General features: G+C 32.6%; 1 protein-coding gene and 2 long non-coding RNA genes across 3 annotated transcripts; 2 read left to right on the forward strand and 1 right to left on the reverse strand.

Annotated features, from left to right (window-relative positions):
• Positions 1-698: 698 nt before the first annotated feature.
• On the forward strand, positions 699-9,262 carry LOC143082726 (retinol dehydrogenase 14-like). The gene is made up of 7 exons (XM_076258557.1): positions 699-857; positions 1,849-1,989; positions 4,013-4,204; positions 4,762-4,923; positions 6,373-6,495; positions 7,630-7,834; positions 8,952-9,262. The coding sequence occupies exons 3-7, from the start codon at positions 4,042-4,044 to the stop codon at positions 9,043-9,045; spliced, it is 747 nt and encodes a 248-aa protein (XP_076114672.1). The 5' UTR covers positions 699-857; positions 1,849-1,989; positions 4,013-4,041; the 3' UTR covers positions 9,046-9,262.
• Positions 9,263-10,498: 1,236 nt separating this feature from the next.
• Positions 10,499-14,071, reverse strand: LOC143082727 (uncharacterized). The gene is made up of 2 exons (XR_012980459.1): positions 13,847-14,071; positions 10,499-11,224 (listed from the first exon to the last, which is right to left on the reverse strand). It is a non-coding gene; the product is annotated as an uncharacterized LOC143082727 (long non-coding RNA).
• Positions 14,072-14,170: 99 nt separating this feature from the next.
• Positions 14,171-17,033, forward strand: LOC143081619 (uncharacterized). The gene is made up of 2 exons (XR_012979992.1): positions 14,171-14,480; positions 15,628-17,033. It is a non-coding gene; the product is annotated as an uncharacterized LOC143081619 (long non-coding RNA).
• Positions 17,034-22,598: the final 5,565 nt, after the last annotated feature.

A 22,598-nucleotide genomic window follows, 5' to 3' on the forward strand; every position in this document is an offset into this window, starting at 1 on the left:
AAAAGTGTATGTATCAAGTTTATCCTATTTAAGGCTCCAGAAGGGGGATCAGGCTTCATGTCCACCTTCTAAATCCTCCTCTGGATAATATGCGCAAAAGGAACTACCATTTGAGTTTTAGGAGGGGGAGGGGGCTAAGATAAAGTTTGAAAAAAGACAGGACAGGATTTTTGAGTAAAAAAAGGAAGGATGACACTTTATGTAAAACAAAAGGCAGGATAAACTAATAAAAAAGAAAGATAGGACCGAATAGAGTGAAAAAAGGCAGTACAGAGCTCGAGGTTACAACTTAAAAAAATGCAGGACAAAATGTTTCATCCTAGCTCCCATACAAATCAAATGGTAGCTCCCTTAAGCCTTTATGTTTTGTTGTTATTTAAATACCATATTATATATTTAATCGACAAAAGATCACATGCTATCTAGTTTCTTTCATGTTAAATACCTCTAACACAACATATTTGTGATTCTATACAGATAGAATAAATTAAGTAACCTAAGTAGAACGAACTGGTTAATATATATTCGGTAGAACGCATTCAGGCTTAAGTCAGCTTATTCATTGTATCCCCCTTTTTAAAATAATGAACCAATTAAGGATACTAGGAATACATGATTACACACTTGACAGTTCATCAATTAGTGAATATGTTCATTCAATGGACAAGAAGAGAGATAGACAGTGAGAAAACAAGTATATTTTTTACTTGTTTGCAAACCGTAGTTATTCCCCTTTGCACAGTAACATAATAAAATGTATGATGGTGTAATATTGTGTGCAGCAATGGAATACACAGAAGTTGTGCAAAACTTTGTTCTTGACCACAAAATAGGACTCAGTGTTGCAGTAAGTGTTGGTGAGTTCATGCAATTTGTTAATAAATTATTGTACATAGGAAGTTGAATTGTTATGTGTCAAAGTTCAATAAGTATTATTTAACATAGTCATGATAGTGTGCTCATTGATTTTTTAAGTGTACTAATGTAATACATTGTATTTTTTTGTAAACTTAAGTATTAAGAATACCAATCTATAAGTTAACCTTGCCGACAATGTTAAATTGATAGATTGCTGGTTGCTTAACGCCCAATGGCAAATATTTCATGTATCATTTGTGTATGTTCAGGACGATTGACAACATGGACAATGCTAAAGACTATATACATGTAGCTAATATTTCTACACGCAAGAAAGCATTGACGAGAAACACTTCACTGTCTTGTTTTAATTATCCGGCCATGTACGATTATAGAAAAATATAAAGGGAATCTACCAAGGTCTCTTCGCCTCGCTCTTCGCACAGATAAGTTAGAGGACTGTTGTCTTTTATCGCCCTTGAACATGCTTTTGAGTAAAGTGTCCCGTGGATTGTTTAGGTTGCTACAATATTGACCGATTTCATAGGAAAATAATTACATAACGAGAAATATGGAACCAATTTTCGGTCCGTCATAAACTATTCATATAGATTGAAATGTAGACCATAGAATAAGATGCTTAAACCAATATGATTTACTTTTAACGATATTTATAGTGCGCATCTTCAATCTTTTTCTTTCTAAATGCTGGATCTGCCACTGTGGGAACAATTTTGACGTAATTGAATGATGTTATAAGTTGGGTGATATTTATTTTAACGTAAACTTTCACTAATATACAAGATATTGGTAATATTGCTTGTAAACTGAACTCACAGGCACTTGTTTCAGAATTTTTTCCACCTAATATATACCTTTATATATTTAAAATACCTAAATATATCAAGGTATATATAGGGTGGATTCTGAGACAAGTACCTGTGACTGAGTGAACTGCATCCATCTTAGATTTTCCGCATTTCATTTTAGGTGTTGTGTTATGAGGACTAAGACGATATGTGAAAGGACCCACATATTATGGGAAAAGGCGAATTGATGGTAAAACAGTAATAATTACTGGTGGAAATACAGGGATTGGTAAAGAAACAGCAATAGATCTGGTAAAACGAGGTATAATGAGGAATACATTTATTACGCAATTTTAGTCATACTGCTGTTTTATTAATTCAAGATATCAAAAAAAAAAATGTTATTCTTTTCTATGAGATAAATCTACGAATACCACTGCCAAAAAGTTATAAAATATTAATAGCTCACCTGACCCAAAGGGCCAAGTCAGCTTTTCTCATCACTTGGCGTCCGGCGACGTTAACTTTTACAAAAATCCAAGTTGTAAAAATCTTCTGTGAAACTACGGGAACAAATTTAACCAAACAAGGCCACAATCATTTCGATCACTAGGGTATCTAGTTAAAAAAATGTGTCTGATGACCCCGCCTACCAACCAAGATGCCCGAGATGGCTTAAGATAGAACATGCAGTTTTTAGCTTAATTCTCTGAAACTAAAGGAACAGTATAACAGTTGCATTAATGTATGCTTCAAATGTAAATAAAAATATCAGGTGAGCGATACAAGCTCATTGGAGCCTCTAGTTAAGCAACAAAACACTATCTCTGCTGTCATACGTTTTTCAAATTTGTTTATAAAGCTTCCTGTTCGAAACTAAAATATTCAAATCTAGAAAAGGATATTATTGCTAAATGTACATACGTGCATATTAATTTTAAGTGTATTTATAGTTAGTTTCATTAGTTAAATTTCCGCATTATGTTTATAGGAATTTTTTTTATTATTTTTAAAGCAAACACATCATCCAGATAGTGGTACTCTTACTAAATTAATAATTTAAATGGAATTTAGACAGATCATTACTGTGATTCATTCTAAAAGATACAGAAACAAGTATGCTTTTTAAGCCGAAATTTTCATATACGTTTTAATTTTTTGTCATCACAGTTAAGACGCACCACACAAATAAAAAAAAAATAAATGAAAAAAACTGTCATCACAGTTACGACAAGTTTAATAACGCATCAGCTTCGTAGAGGAGGGGGCATTAAGTAATACCATTGTCCTTCTGTACGTCCGTACAGCCGTTCGTCCCGAATTGTTTTTTGTTCTCTAACTTTTAAATCAGCTGGTTTAAACCAAATGTTATGACAAAACACAAATAAAGTTTTCCTAGATGGAAAAAAGGCTGAATTCTTCGTTCTCGTTCTTCAACTTTTAAAGTTTACCTCAACCAAATGTTATGAAACTAACACACAATTCTTATAATCACAAATTCAGAAATAGAACGAAGTTTGGAAGCGTCAATTTTACCTTTCTTGAGTTATGCCCCGTAATAACGTTAAATGCAAGCAGGGGAATCATAATTCTAATGCAACAACGTTTGTAACGTTCATTTTGATTGGATAACGTCACTTTCTTACATGGCATCAATTGACAATTGATGCTATGGGACGTACGCGCAAGCGCAGACAGCATATGACAGATTTTAAATACATGTTTTAACGTTGTTTTCTGTCAGTTTCATTAGAATGGAGATAACAATATTGTATTTTAAGCTCCGACGGCATCAATTTGGGATTTGATGGTCGCAAATACCCGTTTACTGTCTCCGCTAACGCGTCGCCAGTAAACTTAATTTGCGACCATCAAATCCCCAATTGATGCCGTCGAAGCTTAAAATACAATACAGTTATCTCCTAAGTATTCCATGGACACGTTCCCCATTTGTTTATATCTAATATGTTAACACACCCTGCGATAATTTCGATGACATTGCAAATACATAAAACTAGTTGTTTACAATAATTAATGCTTAATATTTAAAAAGTAACAACACTTGCTGATATGTGTTATAACAAAAGAAACGGAATGATTACATTGGGTTTGCCGTCTTTAAGGGATAGAGCGCTCTATAACAAGAAGACATAATCATGATGCAATATCGAAATTTTCAAAAATGTCTTTTTTCTTTATTGAATTATCATTTCCATGTCCATTCTTCCATGTAATTTCCACACCATGTGTAAATTTAATAAGCAGAGATATTGCAAACAAAAGTTGTGGTCGCTAAGTATAAATATGTACATGTACGTGCTCACGTTGAAATTGTATACTTTTAGGAGCCAAAGTTATAATTGCATGTCGTGACATGACTAGAGGAAACAACGCAGTTGATGACATTAAACGTTTCAGTGGCAGCACAAATGTTTCGGTGGTACAGTTAGATCTGGCTTCATTGAAATCCGTCAGAAAATTCGCTGAGGAAATCCACAAAACAGAGAAACGATTGGACATACTAATAAATAATGCTGGTAAGATTGAGTTTAGTTTTTTTTCTGAATCAACTGTAAATCGGTTTGCCTTTAAATTGTGTTATAACATACACGGTACCAGTTTTGCTGAATCAGAGGCGCATTTTGACAATCAATGTTTCTTCAGTAATGCTCGAGGCCAAAATCTTTGAATCCAAAACTTTTTATGTAACCTTCATCTGATACGTTCATAACAAAAAAAGTGGATGTTTAAATATATATAAAAAAGAAGATGTGGTATGATTGCCAATGAGACAGCTCTCCACAAGAGACCAAAATGACACAGAAATTAACAACTATAGGTTACCGTACGGCCTTCAAAGCTTTTTCAAGTAACAAAAACAAAATTGGTAAATCTGACACTAATGTTTTACACATAAATGCAATTCAACTCATATGAAGATAATTGTTGTGAAATAATGGATTACTATTGTAGTTGAAAAATTATTCAGTTGTCAAAGTGCATGTCTAGTCGTAACACAGACATGGCAGAATAAAAACATCGAACCACCAATGGACCCATTACTTTATCCTCAAACGATTCTAACTGTATGCAGGAGTTATGGCTTGTCCTTACATGAAGACAGAAGATGGACTTGAAATGCAGTTCGGAGTCAATCACATTGGCTATTTCCTTTTGACCAACCTACTGTTAGATCTGATAAAGAAAGCAGCACCAAGTCGTATTGTTAACGTGTCATCCTTAGCACATGTCTTTAGTGAGTATTGTTAATATCTCATCCTTAGCACATGTCTTTAGTGAGTATTGTTAATATCTCATTCTTAGCACATGTCTTTAGTGAGTATTGTTAATATCTCATTCTTAGCACATGTCTTTAGTGAGTATTGTTAACATCTCATTCTTAGCACAAGTCTTTAGTGAGTATTGTTAATATCTCATCCTTAGCACATGTCTTTAGTGAGTATTGTTAATATTTCATTCTTAGCACATGTCTTTAGTGAGTATTGTTAATATCTCATTCTTAGCACATGTCTTTAGTGAGTATTGTTAATATCTCATCTTTAGCACATGTCTTTAGTGAGTATTGTTAATATCTCATCCTTAGCACATGTCTTTAGTGAGTATTGTTAATATCTCATTCTTAGCACATTTCTTTAGTGAGTATTGTTAATGTGTCATCCTTCACACATGTCTTAAGTCAGTATTATTAAGTGTAATCCTTCACACATGTCTTGAGTCAGTATTATTAAGTGTAATCCTTCACACATGTCTTGAGTCAGTATTATTAAGTGTAATCCTTCACACATGTCTTGAGTCAGTATTATTAAGTGTCATCCTTCACACATGTCTTTAGTCAGTATTATTAAGTGTCATCCTTAGCACATGTCTTGAGTCAGTATATTGTTAACGGGTCCTCCTTCAGTTGCTGAATCTCTTTGTTTGTATTATAAATGTGCAACCCTTAGCAAATACCATAATAGATATTTAGACCATGTCATTCTTAGAAACTGTATTGGCACTGTGTATTGTTAATGTGCACATATAATTAATTTATAAATAAGAAGGGATTAAGAATTTATGTGTCATACTTTGGAAGTAGCTTGGTAGGGTTTTATTATTGTGTCATACTTACCATAGTATAATTATGTTTGTTTAGTGTCATCCATTGCAAATATCTCGGTATATGTATTGTTCATGTTTGATCAATAGCACACATATTGCTTAAAAAAACGATTATCATTTTCAGTGGTTTTGTTTTTACGTGTCATCCTTAGAAAATATCTTAGTATGTATATTGTTTATGCTTTATCCTTAGCACATATCATATCATTAGTAAGAATTATTATTGTGTCATCCTTAACAAATCTTTAGGTATGTATTGTTAAGTTGAATTGAAATATTCTTGATATTCATTTTATCTGAGTACAAGTATGTTTTCCTATTTGAATGGTTTTACAATTATAGTAAGTTTTTGGGCCTTTTATAGCTTTCTGTTCGGTATCCGCCATGGGTCCGGCTTAAAAGCCATACTTTGGCCTATAATGGTTTACTTTTTACAAATTGTGACTTGGATGTAGAGTTATCCCATTAACTAATATACCACTTCTTCTTATATATAAATACATGTAATAGCCATATAAAGATCTTATAGTTAGTTAGATATATGTTTTGTTTATTTCATTTTATGTATTATACATTTATGTAGCTGGTCAACTGAATTTTGATGACATTGCAAAGAGGGAAAAGTATTACAATGCGGAAGAAGCTTATACACAGAGCAAACTATGTAATATACTATTTACCAAAGAATTGGCATCTCGATTATCAGGTAAGAAGTTTAGCGAAACAGACTTGTGATTGGATCATTGGTTTTCTGGTTTAAATTGTGTCAAATTTAATCATGTTGAGGTGTTTTATAGGTTTCTATACGGTTTGGGTTTTGCCCATTGTTGCAGGCTGTACGATAACATATATATATAGTTGCGTACATACAGGTTATCTGTTTGAAAGTTGTCTCTTTGACAATCAAACCTCATCAGTATTTTTAATCAACCTCACACGATTTAATAAAAAAACATGAATCGTAGTTTGGTTTTACATTTACTTACTAAGAAATCATTTCTTATTTGTAATTGATATTTTTATTAAGTTAACATGTAGTACTACGCAATTTATCCAAATCTGTTCTAGCGAGATATGAACTGTAATTCTCATTTTGATACGAGTAGTTCGCGAGATGCATGAAGATGTTGATTTAAATTTCAAATCTAATTTTAAAACAACTAAACTATGTGACATTGTTTGAAGAATTAATAAAATTAAGTCATGCTATGATACATTTAATTATTTTTGAAAAACAGCTCTAAAATATATATATTATAACATAACAGTGGACTTAGTCACAGAGTGAGTACTTCAGTTCTAACACAATTAATAAGATACCTTTCTTAAATTTTCTGTTCATGAAATAAGTAATTTTAAGAAACTAAGTTTCCAACTCCTTCAGTGAAAACTGATCTTTTAGATCGATTAAGCTACGTTTTATAGGTCCTTGTGGTCGTACAGCTCTTATCGTGTTCAAAAACCGCTGCTGGTAACTGATTGTCCCCGAAAAAATCATCAGCTTAGTAAACACTGCTTCAATACTCACATGAATTAAATAATACCTTGCTTTAAATAACCATTTATAGATACAGAAATTTAAAGAAACAATGAATTAAAGAGCACAAAAGAGGTGGAAGAATCGGACAATAAATATTTATAAATAATGACAAACCTACAAAACCACGGTAAAACAGGAACGACGAAATGACAAACAAATATAGGTATCTATATCAACACTAATTGACCAAATCTGGTATAGGTCTGTAAGAATGTTGATAGGTAGACATGTATTTAACAAAAAGTCATTGATACATTACCATTAAAGATGGCTAACACAATCATGTCGTTATAACTGTAGGTACAGGAGTAACAACATATTCTCTACATCCGGGTGCTATTGACACAGAGTTAGGAAGGCACTGGAGAAGTAAACAGAGGCTTATTAGAGAACCCATTTATTTCATATATTCTCTCTTTACCAAAACTCCATATGAAGGAGCTCTAACTAATATATACTGTGCAGTTGATGAATCATTGGATAAGGAAACAGGAAAATATTACAGGTAAAAGATAAACTTTTAATTGAGACAGCTAGTGCTCTATTAGAAAATGAAATATCAAACATTCTTTTGATAAAATGTAATTTTCTAATGATCAGATTGAACAGTTTTATATAGTCAAAATTCGTATTAAGAAACACCAAAACCGAAACAAATGTCCCACTATTGTATACCATTATAAGTTTCCAGCAAATTCCATAAATTTGTACTTATTGTATTTTAAAATTGTAAGAATTTTTTTTTCTGAATATGTATGGCTTAACCTCCACTGGACATCAAGCAAGCAACAATCTATCAATCAAGTCGAATGTAGACTTTCATTTTTTCGAAGTGATTTTTATCACTATTTGATGAAAAATAGTATGTTCGGTAAATAAATGAATGTATGTTGCATTTAGTTTTATTTTGGTGGTTTTAAGAAAGACGACAGCACACTTGTACCAACAAATAGTTGAAGACTACAACAGATATAGATCACATGTTAAAACATATGCAATCATTTTAATCAGTTGAGGTAACTACAAATCTATCCAAACCAATTACCTCATTTAAAAACTGAACAGAATGTTCCAAACTGCCTCGTAAAATACATGTATATAGAAGAAGCACGAAAAGAACTGTTAACGAGCAACCCGAAAACGGTGGCAAACTTTATCATAGACTGGTTAAGGATAAGACAAGATGTTATATAAACATTTTTACTTTAACAAAACTACACAACGTAAAAACTGTAAAACTAAATATTGTACATCAAATCAAATGTAGCTATACATGTAAAATAGTGTTTTCAAATGACAGTGCTTCGTAAGCCTATAAGGCTGGCTGAAAGTAACAATGTTCATAACATAATGTATTATATAATGGCAATTTAGGTTGCACTTTAATGAATTATTTATTCTTTCATTCATTCATATAAAAATTTGAACTGTTACATTCTTTTAATTGAACAATGAAAATAAACAATCTACTTTAACAGTCAATACAAATGATAAATATAGTCTAGATATGTCGTCTTGAACTCATTAACCAAAAGCATACTAGTAATACTTTTGAACATGACTTTTTTGGTGAATACATTTTGTAACATAATTATTAGTGTGAACTGGTTTCATTGTTTCAGTGACTGTGCCGAAAAGGGTCCTTCCAAACCAGCTTTAGATGAAGGGGCTGCCAAGAAGTTATGGGAATTGTCAGAAAAACTGGTTGGTCTTTAAATGTGCAAAATCGAAGGTGTAAATATGTGTATACCTAGGAACTAATCTCTGGTGCAAGAAGAAACGGAAACTACTGCCTATAATTATTAACATATACTACTGCTGAAATACCTCAATGATGAAATAAAGACTTTTACTTGCATTTTTTGCTAAGTAGGTCATAATAATATTAATTGATTTGATAATCTGTTGTGTATTTTATAAACATAAAAAAGAATTTTGACTTTACTTCTATATGTATGTATAAACTCCCAGTACAGGTAGCACCTAAATATATGAGAAATGCATGCTGTTTCCTCAACAAGAATTCGATAAGTTTACTTGCATTGCTTTTACTGTATTCTGTATGACTCAGTGTACTAAGCTCTTGGATTATTATACTTTTACCTTATTCTAATTCACTAGTAGCACTTCATTCCGTCCCTTCTGATGCTGCGTTATCAAACGACATCTTTTTCATCTTATCTTTAAACTAGGACATACTGTATTGAATTCGAATATTGCCAAGAATTTATTTGCTTTTTAGAATATATATGTCTGTACAACCTGTACAATCTAAACTAATGAGTATGTATCTCTTCTGGCTGGAATTTTAGGCGACTGTCATACATGTAATAGGTTTAGCTTGCTATAAAACCAGGTTTAATTCACCATTTTCTACTCAAAGAAGATGTCTGTACCAAGTCCATAATATGACAGTTGTCCATTCGTTTGATGTGCCTGAGCTTTTGATTTTGTCATTCGATTAGTGACTTTCCGTTTTGAATTTTCCTTCGAGTTCAGTATTTTTATGATTTTACTTTTGAGTCAAACAGGTATGTTAAATATTATCAATTAAAAACAGTTGATAACGTTATTGTCTAACCAGGTTAAATGTATACACACATTACAGAAACCTCGATTACTTTTATCATCGGCAGAGTAAGAGGTTTTGATTAGTTTTACTTGGTATGTATGACGAGACCCGATTACATATGTTTTTGTTGATCAGATGAAACTCTTATTTAAAAGGCATCTACATGTAAAAACTAACGGAATAAACGTGACTTTAAGTAAGTTTTACAAGTGAATAAATATATCATGTATGTTAACACGTAAAATACAGTTACTCCAACAAACAAGGACTTTTTAGCCCAACAGAAACAGCTAGAACAAGAATGTGTCTCCAGTACACGAATGCCCCATCCGCACTATCATTTTCTACGTTCAGTGGACCGTGAAACTGGGGGAAAATCTATAATTTGGCATTAAAACTAGAAAGATCATATCATAGGGAACACATGTACTAAGTTTCAAGTTGATTGGACTTCAACTTAATCAAAAACTACCTCGACCAAAAACTTTAACCTGAAGCGGGACAGACGGACGAACGGACGAACGAACGAACAAACGAATGAACGGACTCACAGACCAGAAAACATAATGCCCATAAATGGGGCATGAAAATCATAAAACAGTTTCATGCACTTATACTATGATAGAATACAGACTTTGTTTCAAGTTAGTTAATATATAGGATGCTCAGATATATCTACCAATTTGCTTTGTTACTGCGTTTTTTTGGACTTTTCCAATATTGATCTTCTTCGGCCTTTTTCCGTCTTGGTTTTAAAACAAAATCCACACACACTGGTTGCAGACTTATTTACGCCACTGTAATACTTAAACAATGATAACTGTTCATGATTTGTCAATATTTGTCAATATTCCTGTGCCTACTATTTCATCAGAAAATGTTTGGAGTGTAATTAAAGGAATTCTAACTTGGAATAACAATGGTCCAAGTTCATGTCTTTTTTCTTCTCCTGTTGTGTTTTTGTCTTTTAATAGACATTGGGCACTAGCCCATTTATCTAGAGTTTTGAAGAGCGTAAGTTCATCAATTAAAATAGAATCAGCTTTCTGAAGAAAAATTGTCAATTCTTCTGCAGTTAGTGACATAAAATTCTTGTTTTTAACTACTGTTTCAAATTCAGTAGCTATTATAGACAAAGTTGTGTTGTACACATACTCTAAGTGAATTTGTTTCGAGTACCTAAAAACTTCAATGTAGTCTTGTATTTCACGTGTACATTGGTCTGCTAACTGTGCAACCCCATATTTTTCGGCACACTGAAAAATGTCCATTCGAGAAACCAACGATTCTTCTTTCCATTGTATGTTGTCAAGATATATAAACCTGCCAAAAATAATTGATTTGAATATGTAAAATATAGAATTAAAAAATCTAACTTAATGACTCAATTTTGAGATTAACAAAACAATGTGTGAGTGGTAAAACAAAAGCATTTGAATACAGTTTAATCATATGTAGGACTCTAAAGTGCGATGGGGACGCTAAAATGCGATGGTCACGCTAAAGTGCGATGGCCTACGCTAAAGTACGATGGTTTGATACGCTAAAGTGCGTTTTTCTGCAAATACATCGAGGTTATAAACGTTCGACAGCATTATGACGAGAATGTTTGTCCAGATTAAGGATTTTTATTACACGAGAAAAGAAAGAAAAGAAAAGAAAAACAAATGATCCCAATCTGGAACTTTTGGTCGTTGCTGGAATAGGTTAACTTAATTTGTGAAATTGTAGAAATAACTTTAATCAAAACATTTACTTATTAATTGAATTATTCAATACAAAAAAATACTATACGGTTTGTTATTTCTGTTAAATAATAAATACTAGCATATGTCAATTAGACAGCAACCTAACAAACAGATGATTAGTATCATCATACTTACTATATGATTGCCAATACGACAACTATCTATCTTCGACCTAATGTCATTGAAATATGCAACTTTAATTATGACCTTTAACACGGGACATTGTCTTATAACATATTATTATATTAAAAAACGACTTCCACTACATTCCAGATGTACTAACAATACTTCAGTGTAACCATTACACCTTTTGAACAACTATCGTACTTTAAATAAACATAAGAAGATGTAGAATAAACTATCCATTAAATCCCAAATGCCGTTCATGTATGCGGCTAATAATCATACGGCCGTCAACGTAAAGCATTGGTCCATGCCGCTACAAGCTATATAGGGTTATACAATGACCAGTGTAAAACAATTCAAAAGATAAAGACTACGGTTGACACATAATCAAAACAATAAACGAAAATGTAATAGGAACTCAGCAACAAACGAAAACCATTGCCTGAACCCCATTCCCGTTACACCATCGGACTTTAGCGTGTCATACCATCGCACTTTAGCGTGATTTCTGATCGCACTTAAAAAACAAACAACCATCGCACTTTAGCGTCTGACACCATCGCACTTTTAGCGTAGACCATCGTACTTTAGCGTGACCATCGCACTTTAGAGTACCATCGTACTTTAGAGTCCTACATATATACTAGCAAATACATTGTACCCCCAACACATGCACAAGCAAACGACAAAAGTATTTGCTCTTACTAGTTAACGCTGAGTGGACAGCGAAGAGGAAGCACAACATCAAACAGCTTTGACCGAAACAGCGATGGCATTACTTAGCTTAAACTTTTATGTCACAAATAGCGTAGCGAAGCAAGATGATAATCCTACTTTTTCGTAGTACGGATCGTGAATTGAACAAAGGACCTCAAGCATACTGGTATGCGCGATACCGTGAGATGACTGTGTTGTTCATTCTATCAACAATAGCGAAACTGACGATACAAAAATATACTAGTACACTCCTTACAATTTTTAAGCGTTTAAATCCATAGCCTCTCCAAATCGATTTGGAAAGATTCATTGGTGTGTTTTGGATTAAATCATGTGTGTTAAAAAAAGTCATTTGGACCAATGACTATAAAATACATTTGCAATAAACATTTCAATAAATAATAGATTTAATAAAAATATAACAAAAAGTAGAAAGAGAATAAATATTTTAAAGTTAACTAAAAGCTTCACAAACCAATTAAGCAATTCTCAAAGTTTTACTAACCACCAATTAAAATAACAAAAAAAAAACAAATCGACAGACACATATAATGAGGTTATTTTAAATTGTTTTTTTTTTATCATTTCATCCTGATGCGTGAACAGACTATTACTATACAGATAGTATAAACGTTCAAAAACAATAAAAAAAAGTCTTCAAATAGATCTGTTCTTTACAACTCTTCCTTTTAATCATACACCATGCTAACTGTATCAGTTGCAAGACGGTAAACAATTCAATATTTATAGATCCATGAGAAAATAAGTTTTCTGGTATGAATAAATTGGAGGTGGATATATGATTGCCATTGGGAAATCCATTCACCAACAACCAAAAGACAAGGTTGACAAAATGTTTCTTTTCTGAAAATTTATTGAAACTGTAATATGACTGGAATATTTGAAAGAAAAATGTTCAGAAATAATTATCAATATGAACAGACCATACCATCCTATCAAACATCTAGACATATTCACATACCCCCAGTTTTTTGTGGGGCTCGTGTTGCTAATTAGTCTTTAGTTTTCTATGTTGTGTCTTTTGTACCATTATTTGTCTGTTTGTCTTATTCTTTTTTAGCCATGGTGTTGTCTATGAGTTTGACTGTCTCTTTTGTATCTTTTGTCCCTACTCGAGAAGATGCCCGCCAAATCGCGGTTTAGTTTTGAAACAAAGAGTTTTTAAATTTCTCTGGCATCACGTCAATGCCAAATTCGAGTCTTGACCCCAATTGGGCCACTAAACTTAGAAAATGTTAGTGCGAGTGGGGCATCCGTGTACTAAGGACACGTTCTTGTTTGTACAGTTATAAAAACATTTGGATATATTTTGAATAGATAGATAAATAAATACCTCAAAAGTAGCTTAAAAATGCCCGGTGAGCAATTCGTTTTTTCAACGCGCAGTTCATTATTTTCAAACGGTCCTTTCAGCAAATTTTCTAGGAAATTGCTTGCAGTGGCAATAATAACTATATGTCCATGAAGTTCCAAATAATCATTCTCCGGAAACACAAATATTACATCAGAAAATTTATTTTGTAAATATAACTTTCCTATCCGTTCTTTCACATCCATACTGGATATTTACTGTTTTTAAATGCAGTTAGTGATTGAAAATTGTGATCGATAGTTACTAAGAGATAACAAAAACATATAAGCTTTATCATATCAACTTGAAACAATTGTCAACTATTTTGGACCTTATGTTAATTTAAAAAGAAAATGGATAGATTCGTTATATGTTCTGATAGGCCCATAGATACTATGAGCACTCGGCTTTCTAGAATTTGGGCAACTGACGAATTGGCAGATATACAGTTTACATTTGGACGAGGAGTCGACGGAAGGAGCTTACCTGGACATAAAATACTATTGTCCATTAGGAGCAATGTATTCAAAGCTATGTTTTATGGACCGATGGCAGAAAAAGTTGATGCAGTTGATATAACAGACATAGAATATTATTGTTTTAGGACAATGCTGCGGTAAGAACATGTTTACATTTGATCATCTATCGAAGCATCGATGTGCCTCTCTGATCAGACCTGTTTAGTTACGGGTTAAAATTCCTAATAACCAAGATTCACTATTCTTATTGATATAATAGTACTAACGTTACTGTTTATATAATATAAACTCATTACAGATACCAGGACTAAATTTAGTATATACGCCAGACGCGCGTTTCGTCTACAAAAGACTCATCAGTGACGCTCGAATCCAAAAAAGTTAAAAATGCCATATAAAGTACGAAGTTCAAGAGCATTGAGAACCAAAATTCCTAAAAGTTTTGCCAAATACAGCTAAGTTAATGATATGGTTGTTTGCACAAGAATAAGTAAAAACAAACCACACAATTACAAGAAGGGCAAAATCCACATGACTTTAAGGGAAAAGGCGAAAAGACAAACATCAGCCCCAAAAACAACGCAGACTATTAATTTTAGATATTGACCACACCAAATTCGTTAAAACAGGTTTGAACTCAGACGCCACTGATCATATTGAAGAATCGGCTGTTATATTTTCATATACTAGTTATTCACTGTTTATCAAGAACATTATGTATTTAAACTATAATACAAAAAAGTGGCCAATGATATCAAGGGGACATTCAAATCTCAAAAGTCTAGAGAACCTGACAATACCATGGCAAAACATGAAAGACGACGAAAAGACAAACAATTTCGTAAACTCTTCAAAACCTGGAGTGGAGTGTGATCTCAGGTGATCCGGCGACTGTCTTGTTTTTCATGGTAATAACAAATGTGGTTAAGTGTGTCATTCTTTGCTATCACAATTGAGGAAAAGAGGACAGTTGTGTATGTAGTCACGACAGTGTGAACACATCCGTGGTAATTTGTGATATATATTTCTTCTACTCTGAAACTGCATAGCCAAATTCAACCAAACTTGGCAACAATCATCATTAAGGTGTCTAGTTAAAAAAAGATGTGCTCGATGACCCCGAATGCAAATCAACTTGACCACCACTGCTAAACTAAAAGATACCGCATAGTAAGAACCCTTAGATCTACAGACTATCCACATAAACTTATTGATAATTTGAATTTCTTCTGTTAGAAATAGAAACAAATTGATTGAGAATGCTTTTCTATATATGTTTTGTAGGGATGTGTATACAGATGATATTATTATAACTGAAGAAAACTCTATTGATCTTCTAAAAGCTGCACACAAATACGAATTTGAAGGTCTCCTAAGCAAATGTCAAAACTATCTATATCGAGAGACAAATATTGACAACTCTTGTTCAATATATAGTTGGGGAAGACATTTGGGGCTATCCAGCTTGACAGAAAAAACTCTCGATTTCATAGTGGACAGCGCTGACGATGTTTTAAAAACAGAAGGTTTTCTCAAACTCAGTAACGATGATTTGCACTCGCTTCTTTCAAGAGAGGACATCTGTGCTTTTGAGGAGGAAATAATAACTGCTGCAATAAAATGGGCAAGGAATAAATGCAAGCAGGACATGATAGAAACAAATGGACAAACAATGAGACAAGCGTTGGGTCCAGTGATTGACACTTTACGCATACCGTTATTATCTCTTAAAAAATATTCCGATATTGTTGTCAAGTCCATGATATTGAGTGAGGAAGAGGAATTAAGTTTATACAAGTATTTCACTATGTCTAAAAAGCGTCTTGCAGATCTTTGTGGATTTGATAAAAGTTCGAGGAACCGGCTTTCGCTTTTCGTTAAAGCAGAGGACATTCTCAAAAAGAGGAAAGTGGAAAACATAGATGACACCATAAAGGCAACACGGTTTCTACAGACGTCTAAGTCGACGATCTTTGTTGATACATACACGAACAAGTATCAAAAACAATACAATTATCAAAGAACCGACTACTCACAAAAGATTTCATTCTTTTCACCGGAGTCATTTTTCATAAATGCAATTACAATTTCTTTCCCATTTTTGAGTGAAAAGAATAAAACTGTACCAGAAGAGATTCAAATATCCGGTTCTGTTCCAACGCGTAAAATTAGGATACCTGTTAACGAAACAAAACTGTTCGATATGAATAGATATGTTAAAGAGAATGAAGAAATTGAAATATATTTCACGTCCTTCAGCAAATTTGACAAGCAATTTAAGGAAAACGAATCAAGTGGTTGGAGAGAAGTTAAAATAGGATCAAACAAATCAGTGTTCGTTCAGGTTGAAGGGAGTTATTCTATTGTTAGTGCAATAGATATATCTGCCGCGAAGATGAAATAAATGGATTAATTATAATTTAAAATTAAATTTTAGTGTAATTTTTCGATCAGTGCAGTGCTTTTTCATGTTATTTTCCCATGCAGGTTAATAAGCAAAGAGAATGTGTTGATTTCATCAGTCAATAATACGTTTTGAGGGTACGGGGGTCACTTCGACTCGTTTGACGTAGGGTGTGCAGCTTTGAACCATTGAGTACCAGATCCTTTCCATATATTTTGAAAAGAACAAAAAAGATGCCCTTTCATATATTTGTAACATTTAGAAACAAACGTGTTCATTCCCCAAACGTGTCAAATTTCCCTAAACGTGTCAAAATTACGTGACTGAATTGCAATATCTGCATAGGCGCTAAAAAGTGCTTAACGTGTCTTTTTTTAGAATTTCAAAACGACACAATTACACCTAGCATGTCCATATAAAACCAATACAAATACGTCTGCCTGTACAAAACTAATTAATTGCCATGTTCATATTCCTTCTAATTTTGCATGACATATTTGCCACTGGAATTAATCAAAAAGAGTAAATCTATGTGTGGCAAATTAAACTTGCAATTATGTAAAATATAAACAACTAGCGTTGAACAAAATAATGATATTATAACGTTTCAACTCTATGTTTTAATTCCGGTAAGGCGCATACAAACTTAAACATGTATCTTCTTTGATGGCGACTTTAACTTTTCATAATCTCACCGTCAATAGTGTCCCCAATTCACAGGCACTTGTCTTAGAAAAAATCCTATATATACCTTAACATATAATACCTTACTCACTATTAAGATATATCGTAGATGGGGCACAAAAACATCTAACAAAAACAAACACAGACCGGACCTGGCAGGGTATTCATACATCGCTAACAATAACAAAAAATACCACATAATACATACTAGTATATGAGAGTTCCGCAGTAACAGCTCGTTCAGATTCAATAACAACCAATAAAAAACAACATCCATGCAGTTGAATATATTTCATGCATATCCATGACGATAATTTATATATAATGCATCCATTAGGTGGCCATGGGTTATTCAACGTAGGTTAACCTGAACGAAAAAGAAGTCATTTTAACAACCACTTTAAAGAGGGCATGTTGTAGAACGACAGAAACTTTTCTTTGCAAAAGTCAATAAACACTGAATCCTTTCAAAGATTGTTCAGACTCGGAAGTTCATTTGAGATGTATGCAATTGAAAACTATTAACAAAAACATCAGTCATTCATTAAGCACAAATGATGTATAGCAGTACGCAAATGCAAACAAAATCGGGAAAGACCAATGTTTTTTAAAAGGATAATGCAGATCAAAAAAAGGAAATTGTTCTGGAAAGACAAAATATTTTTTTCACCCAGTCATGCAGGATAGTGTAAACAATTTAAAAATCCATCTTAAACAGTTGAATTTTCTGATTATCTTGAGTAGATATGGGCATATATATATATATACAAGGACAGATATTCCTAAAAAAAAAGCATATATCTCTGACATATTTTTATTTATTAAAAACACTATTCATCTTAACGATATCAACTAGAATGTCCCCTATAGAAATGCTACGTCCATACGAGTAGGTTAATTAATAGACATTGTATTCAGTATGAAAATTAACTTCTATTTCTGTAGGGGTTAAGATACAAATCTTGATGCAGGTAAAATCACTTCCGATGAATATATAAATATTAATAACATTGACAATTTATAAATATGTCCAATTTAAATTATCTCTGAGGAGACATACATGAAAATATATAGCCATAGGTGATTTTACATTTTCAACATAGAAGATGAAACGTTCAGAGGTCAGCTCAATGTCCAATTTTCACCTGCTGAGGTGTAACACACAATGTATATGCTTGTTCGGTCTCTAAATAAGATTTTTTTTAAAATCATAATGCTTGTATTGTTGTGTTTATTATCATTGTGTTCCGATTCTTATATGTATTCTGCAAAAGACATAAAGCAGCTTAAGTATGATATTTTTGAATCCAGACAATACGACTATTCAATTAGACCATCAAAAAACTTTTCTGAACCGATAGAAATTTATATTAAATTTTGTGTTCTTGGAATAAATGACATTGATGAAGTTAATCAAAGATTTGTGACCTCTGGCAAACTAGACATCGAATGGAAAGATGATTATTTAGATTGGAACATTACTGAATACAATAACATATCGTCTTTATCTGTACAACACTATTCGGTTTGGAGGCCTGATATCGCACTGAACAATGGTCATTCGTCCACTGGAAATTTACACCTGTCTGAATTTGATATTATTGTTTTCAATACGGGTCTTATCAAATGGACACCTTATAGTATTTTTGAGACAAAATGTGAAATAAATACTATGTATTTTCCGTTTGATAAACAATTTTGTGAAGTGGAATTTGTCTTGTGGACTGCATCTGCAATCGGAACGCGTTTTCGAAAAGCTGAAGTTGAGGTGTCGACACTACATGTAAGGGGAGAATGGAAGTTTGTCAATGTTGATGCGAGTATTATCAACAACGGTTCGCTTCATAAGACCGTCTTTAAATTCAACTTACAAAGAAAACCAGGAAAAGTTATTCTAGAATTTGTTTTACCAGCAGTTATCATTTCTCTGATGGATTTAATGACATTTTGTATTCCATGTGGAAGCGGAGAGAAAATATCGTTCACCACCACCATTTTCTTGGCATTAGCTGTATACTCAACCGTGCTAACGTCAATGCTTCCTGCAACCTCTTCTAACTGCATTCTGGGAATATACCTTAAAGCACAGATGGTCATTGAAGCATGCATTGCGATTGTAGCGGCCTTACAGGTTCGACTATTTCATTGTAAAAACAAGGATAAACTTCCAAAATGGATGTTAAGGTTTTGTCAGTGGTCTTTAAATCATAAAAGGAAAAGTAAAATTCACGCTTGTGACAGACGAGTATCTATATTGAGTTTATCCGTATATGAAAACAGGAAAGATAATTCTGGTTACAAAGAGGAAAACAATAACTCTACTCCACACAATATTAATTTTGAAGACGTTTGCGATCAAATTGACAGAGTTGCTGGTCTTGTTTTCTTCTGCCTTTCGTGTATTACATTCATTGCTTATTGTGTTATGATAGGACTTGGAAATTGGTAGTTCGATAATATATGCATTTGCATTATGTTTTCACTATTTATCGTTTTCATACTGATATTTACATTTTTTAAAGCGAACATTGATAATAAAATAAAGATAGAAACATAGCAAAATAAGTTAAAAGAAAACAGAATAGAAAATAATGCTCCCGAGTTCATATATTATAGGACTAGAAAATTGTCAATTAAAGATAAAAAAAAAACATAGCTTTTATTAATAAAAAAAAATTTAGAAATTAGATTGCTGAAATCAGTGAATGAAAACGATAGCATTATTAATAAAGTATAACATGCACACTAGCGGAGTAAGTGGTCATTGTAAACACGATGTAACACGAATAACATTATAACATGAATGGGTGTTTTTACTGCTTATCAGAACATTTTTCAATGAATCTATATTTAAATCGCCTTTGCTAAAATGGTACACACATTAATTTAGAAATTTAGTTTTCCGAGTGTTTACCGATGAAGTAATATTTTGTCACTAGATTTTCCCACAGCACATATACGAAATATTTTGATGATCATTAATTTCAGTTGTCACTTCTTACTTTATTTAAATATTTCTAATATGTATAAGTTGAAAAAAAGTGTTTTCATAACGAGTCGCATGCATATGTCAATCAGACTGGTAAAATAACAATTATTAACATTTCTATAAAAGAGAGGCGGAGGACACCAAAGAGATAAGCATCCTCTTAGTGGATGACAGTACTCACAAAGTCAAGGCGAAAACAATACAGTAGACATAAAGACAAGAAACAGTGTATACAAAACAAGACATAGAAAAATGTTGACTGGGCAACACGAACCCGACCCGAACCGAAAGTGTTCCCAGATGGACAGGAAAAGAATTTTAAATGCACATAAAACATTTTAAAACGTTTTTTTTCCCAGTAAATATTTCCATACCTTCGAGTGAAAATACAAACAGGCCATGTCAATGTGCATCGGCCGTCATACTGTCCAATTCTTGAATTTTCACAAAAAAAAGATTTAGCTTAAAATGATCTTCATTGATCATATTGAATGTTTAGTCATGAATGCAATCCTTTTATGCGGTGTTTACAGTTTCACATGAAAATGCAAGGAGTTTGCAGTATGAATTTTAAAACGTAAGAATGTATATAAAAATATAAATACTAATAATCGGTTGTCAGATACTCTAATGTCCTGTGAACATTTAAAGCCGGTGTTATATTGACAATTCAACCCGTGGTCAAAATCCCATACGGAAAATTGAACAAAAAAAACCATTTAAAACACCACACTATCCCCTTTTCAGGAGGAAAGTTCAACTCCCAGTAAATACAGCTGCTTCTCGAACCACGCCTCTTTTGGGGAGACAAAACTTAGGACTATTACCAGTGTAAAAACATACTATTGGGATGAAAAATGAATTATGAAGTAGCCAAAATATAAAGGTAGAGGTAGTATAGAAATTTAGTACAAAAATCAACTTTAAGAAGTTCAGGGCATATTAATGTTGAAAATATGCCGCACAACTCTATATTTTGACCTTTGAAAAAAATAATAGTGCATACCAACTTTCCATTCTAAGATATAATTTTTCACGACACTTCATTCTAAAAGTGTCACAGTTTAAGCGGCAAAGGGAGTTCCTATGGACAATTGCATTGTATATATATATCTACAGAAATGCAACCTATTTGAATTTACATTAGGTTAATCATATTTACTTTATAAAGTGGTTATATACATGTAGCTATGACAATTTGAAAATCTGAGGTCTTTAGGCAGGGTTCAATTTTCATTGACCGAGTAGAAGCGACATGTATTATTAATCAAATATAATGATTATTGAAATTGAATTGGTATTAACATAAATTTACATTATGGTCGTTAAAAATTTATAAGCTATTGAGAATACTGATTTAGGATTTTGCACGTGACCAATTTTCGATGTTTGTGTTTGGTTTGTAGATATATAAAGTTATGATTCATTAAATGATTTATATACTACTATGGCTGTGGCCTGTTATCAATGTCTTGCATGGATTTATATTTCTCGCATGACATTACACTTACACGAAGTAAGGATAACAATGATAAATTCTATAAATGAAGAGTAGATTCTGCATGTAGTAAAAACTATTTTGATATATTTTTTTTTTACTAAATTATAAATTAGAGTGAGTAAAGTGTGTACATTCCTGTCATGCCTGTCGTATTTTAACATTTTCAGAAGAATAAATTTTTCATAAAGAAATTATTTAAATGATGTTTGTTTATAGACGTTTAGTATTTATAAATATATATGATATATATACGGGTCTAAATTTAAAACTACGTTTAAACCTATGATTGCGTTGGATAAAAACCGCAATTTTTATACGTGTGCATGTAACAAATGTCGTTGTAAAAGGGTCTAAATACAGCACAAACAACATTTTCCAAAAGACAAGAAAAGATATATTTTAACAAAACGCATTTGACTAGCAGGTCGAACATCTGATGTTCTTAAACCCTGCTGACTGCCATTGGCGATTGCCAAATAAATTGATCACAAGGTTTAACAAAATGGATATCTTTATTAACTTAATACCAAGTAGAAAACAATACACTTGCGGCAAAGATGGTAAACCACAACATGAGGTGCTAAATATTTTACACCATATCCGGATTTCGACAATTAATGTCTCTTCAGTGATGTTAGGGATCGAAAAATATATATATGTTCTTTCCTTGAATAAAC

Source organism: Mytilus galloprovincialis, chromosome 7 (assembly GCF_965363235.1).
Source record: "Mytilus galloprovincialis chromosome 7, xbMytGall1.hap1.1, whole genome shotgun sequence".
Classification (NCBI taxonomy): domain Eukaryota; kingdom Metazoa; phylum Mollusca; class Bivalvia; order Mytilida; family Mytilidae; genus Mytilus; species Mytilus galloprovincialis.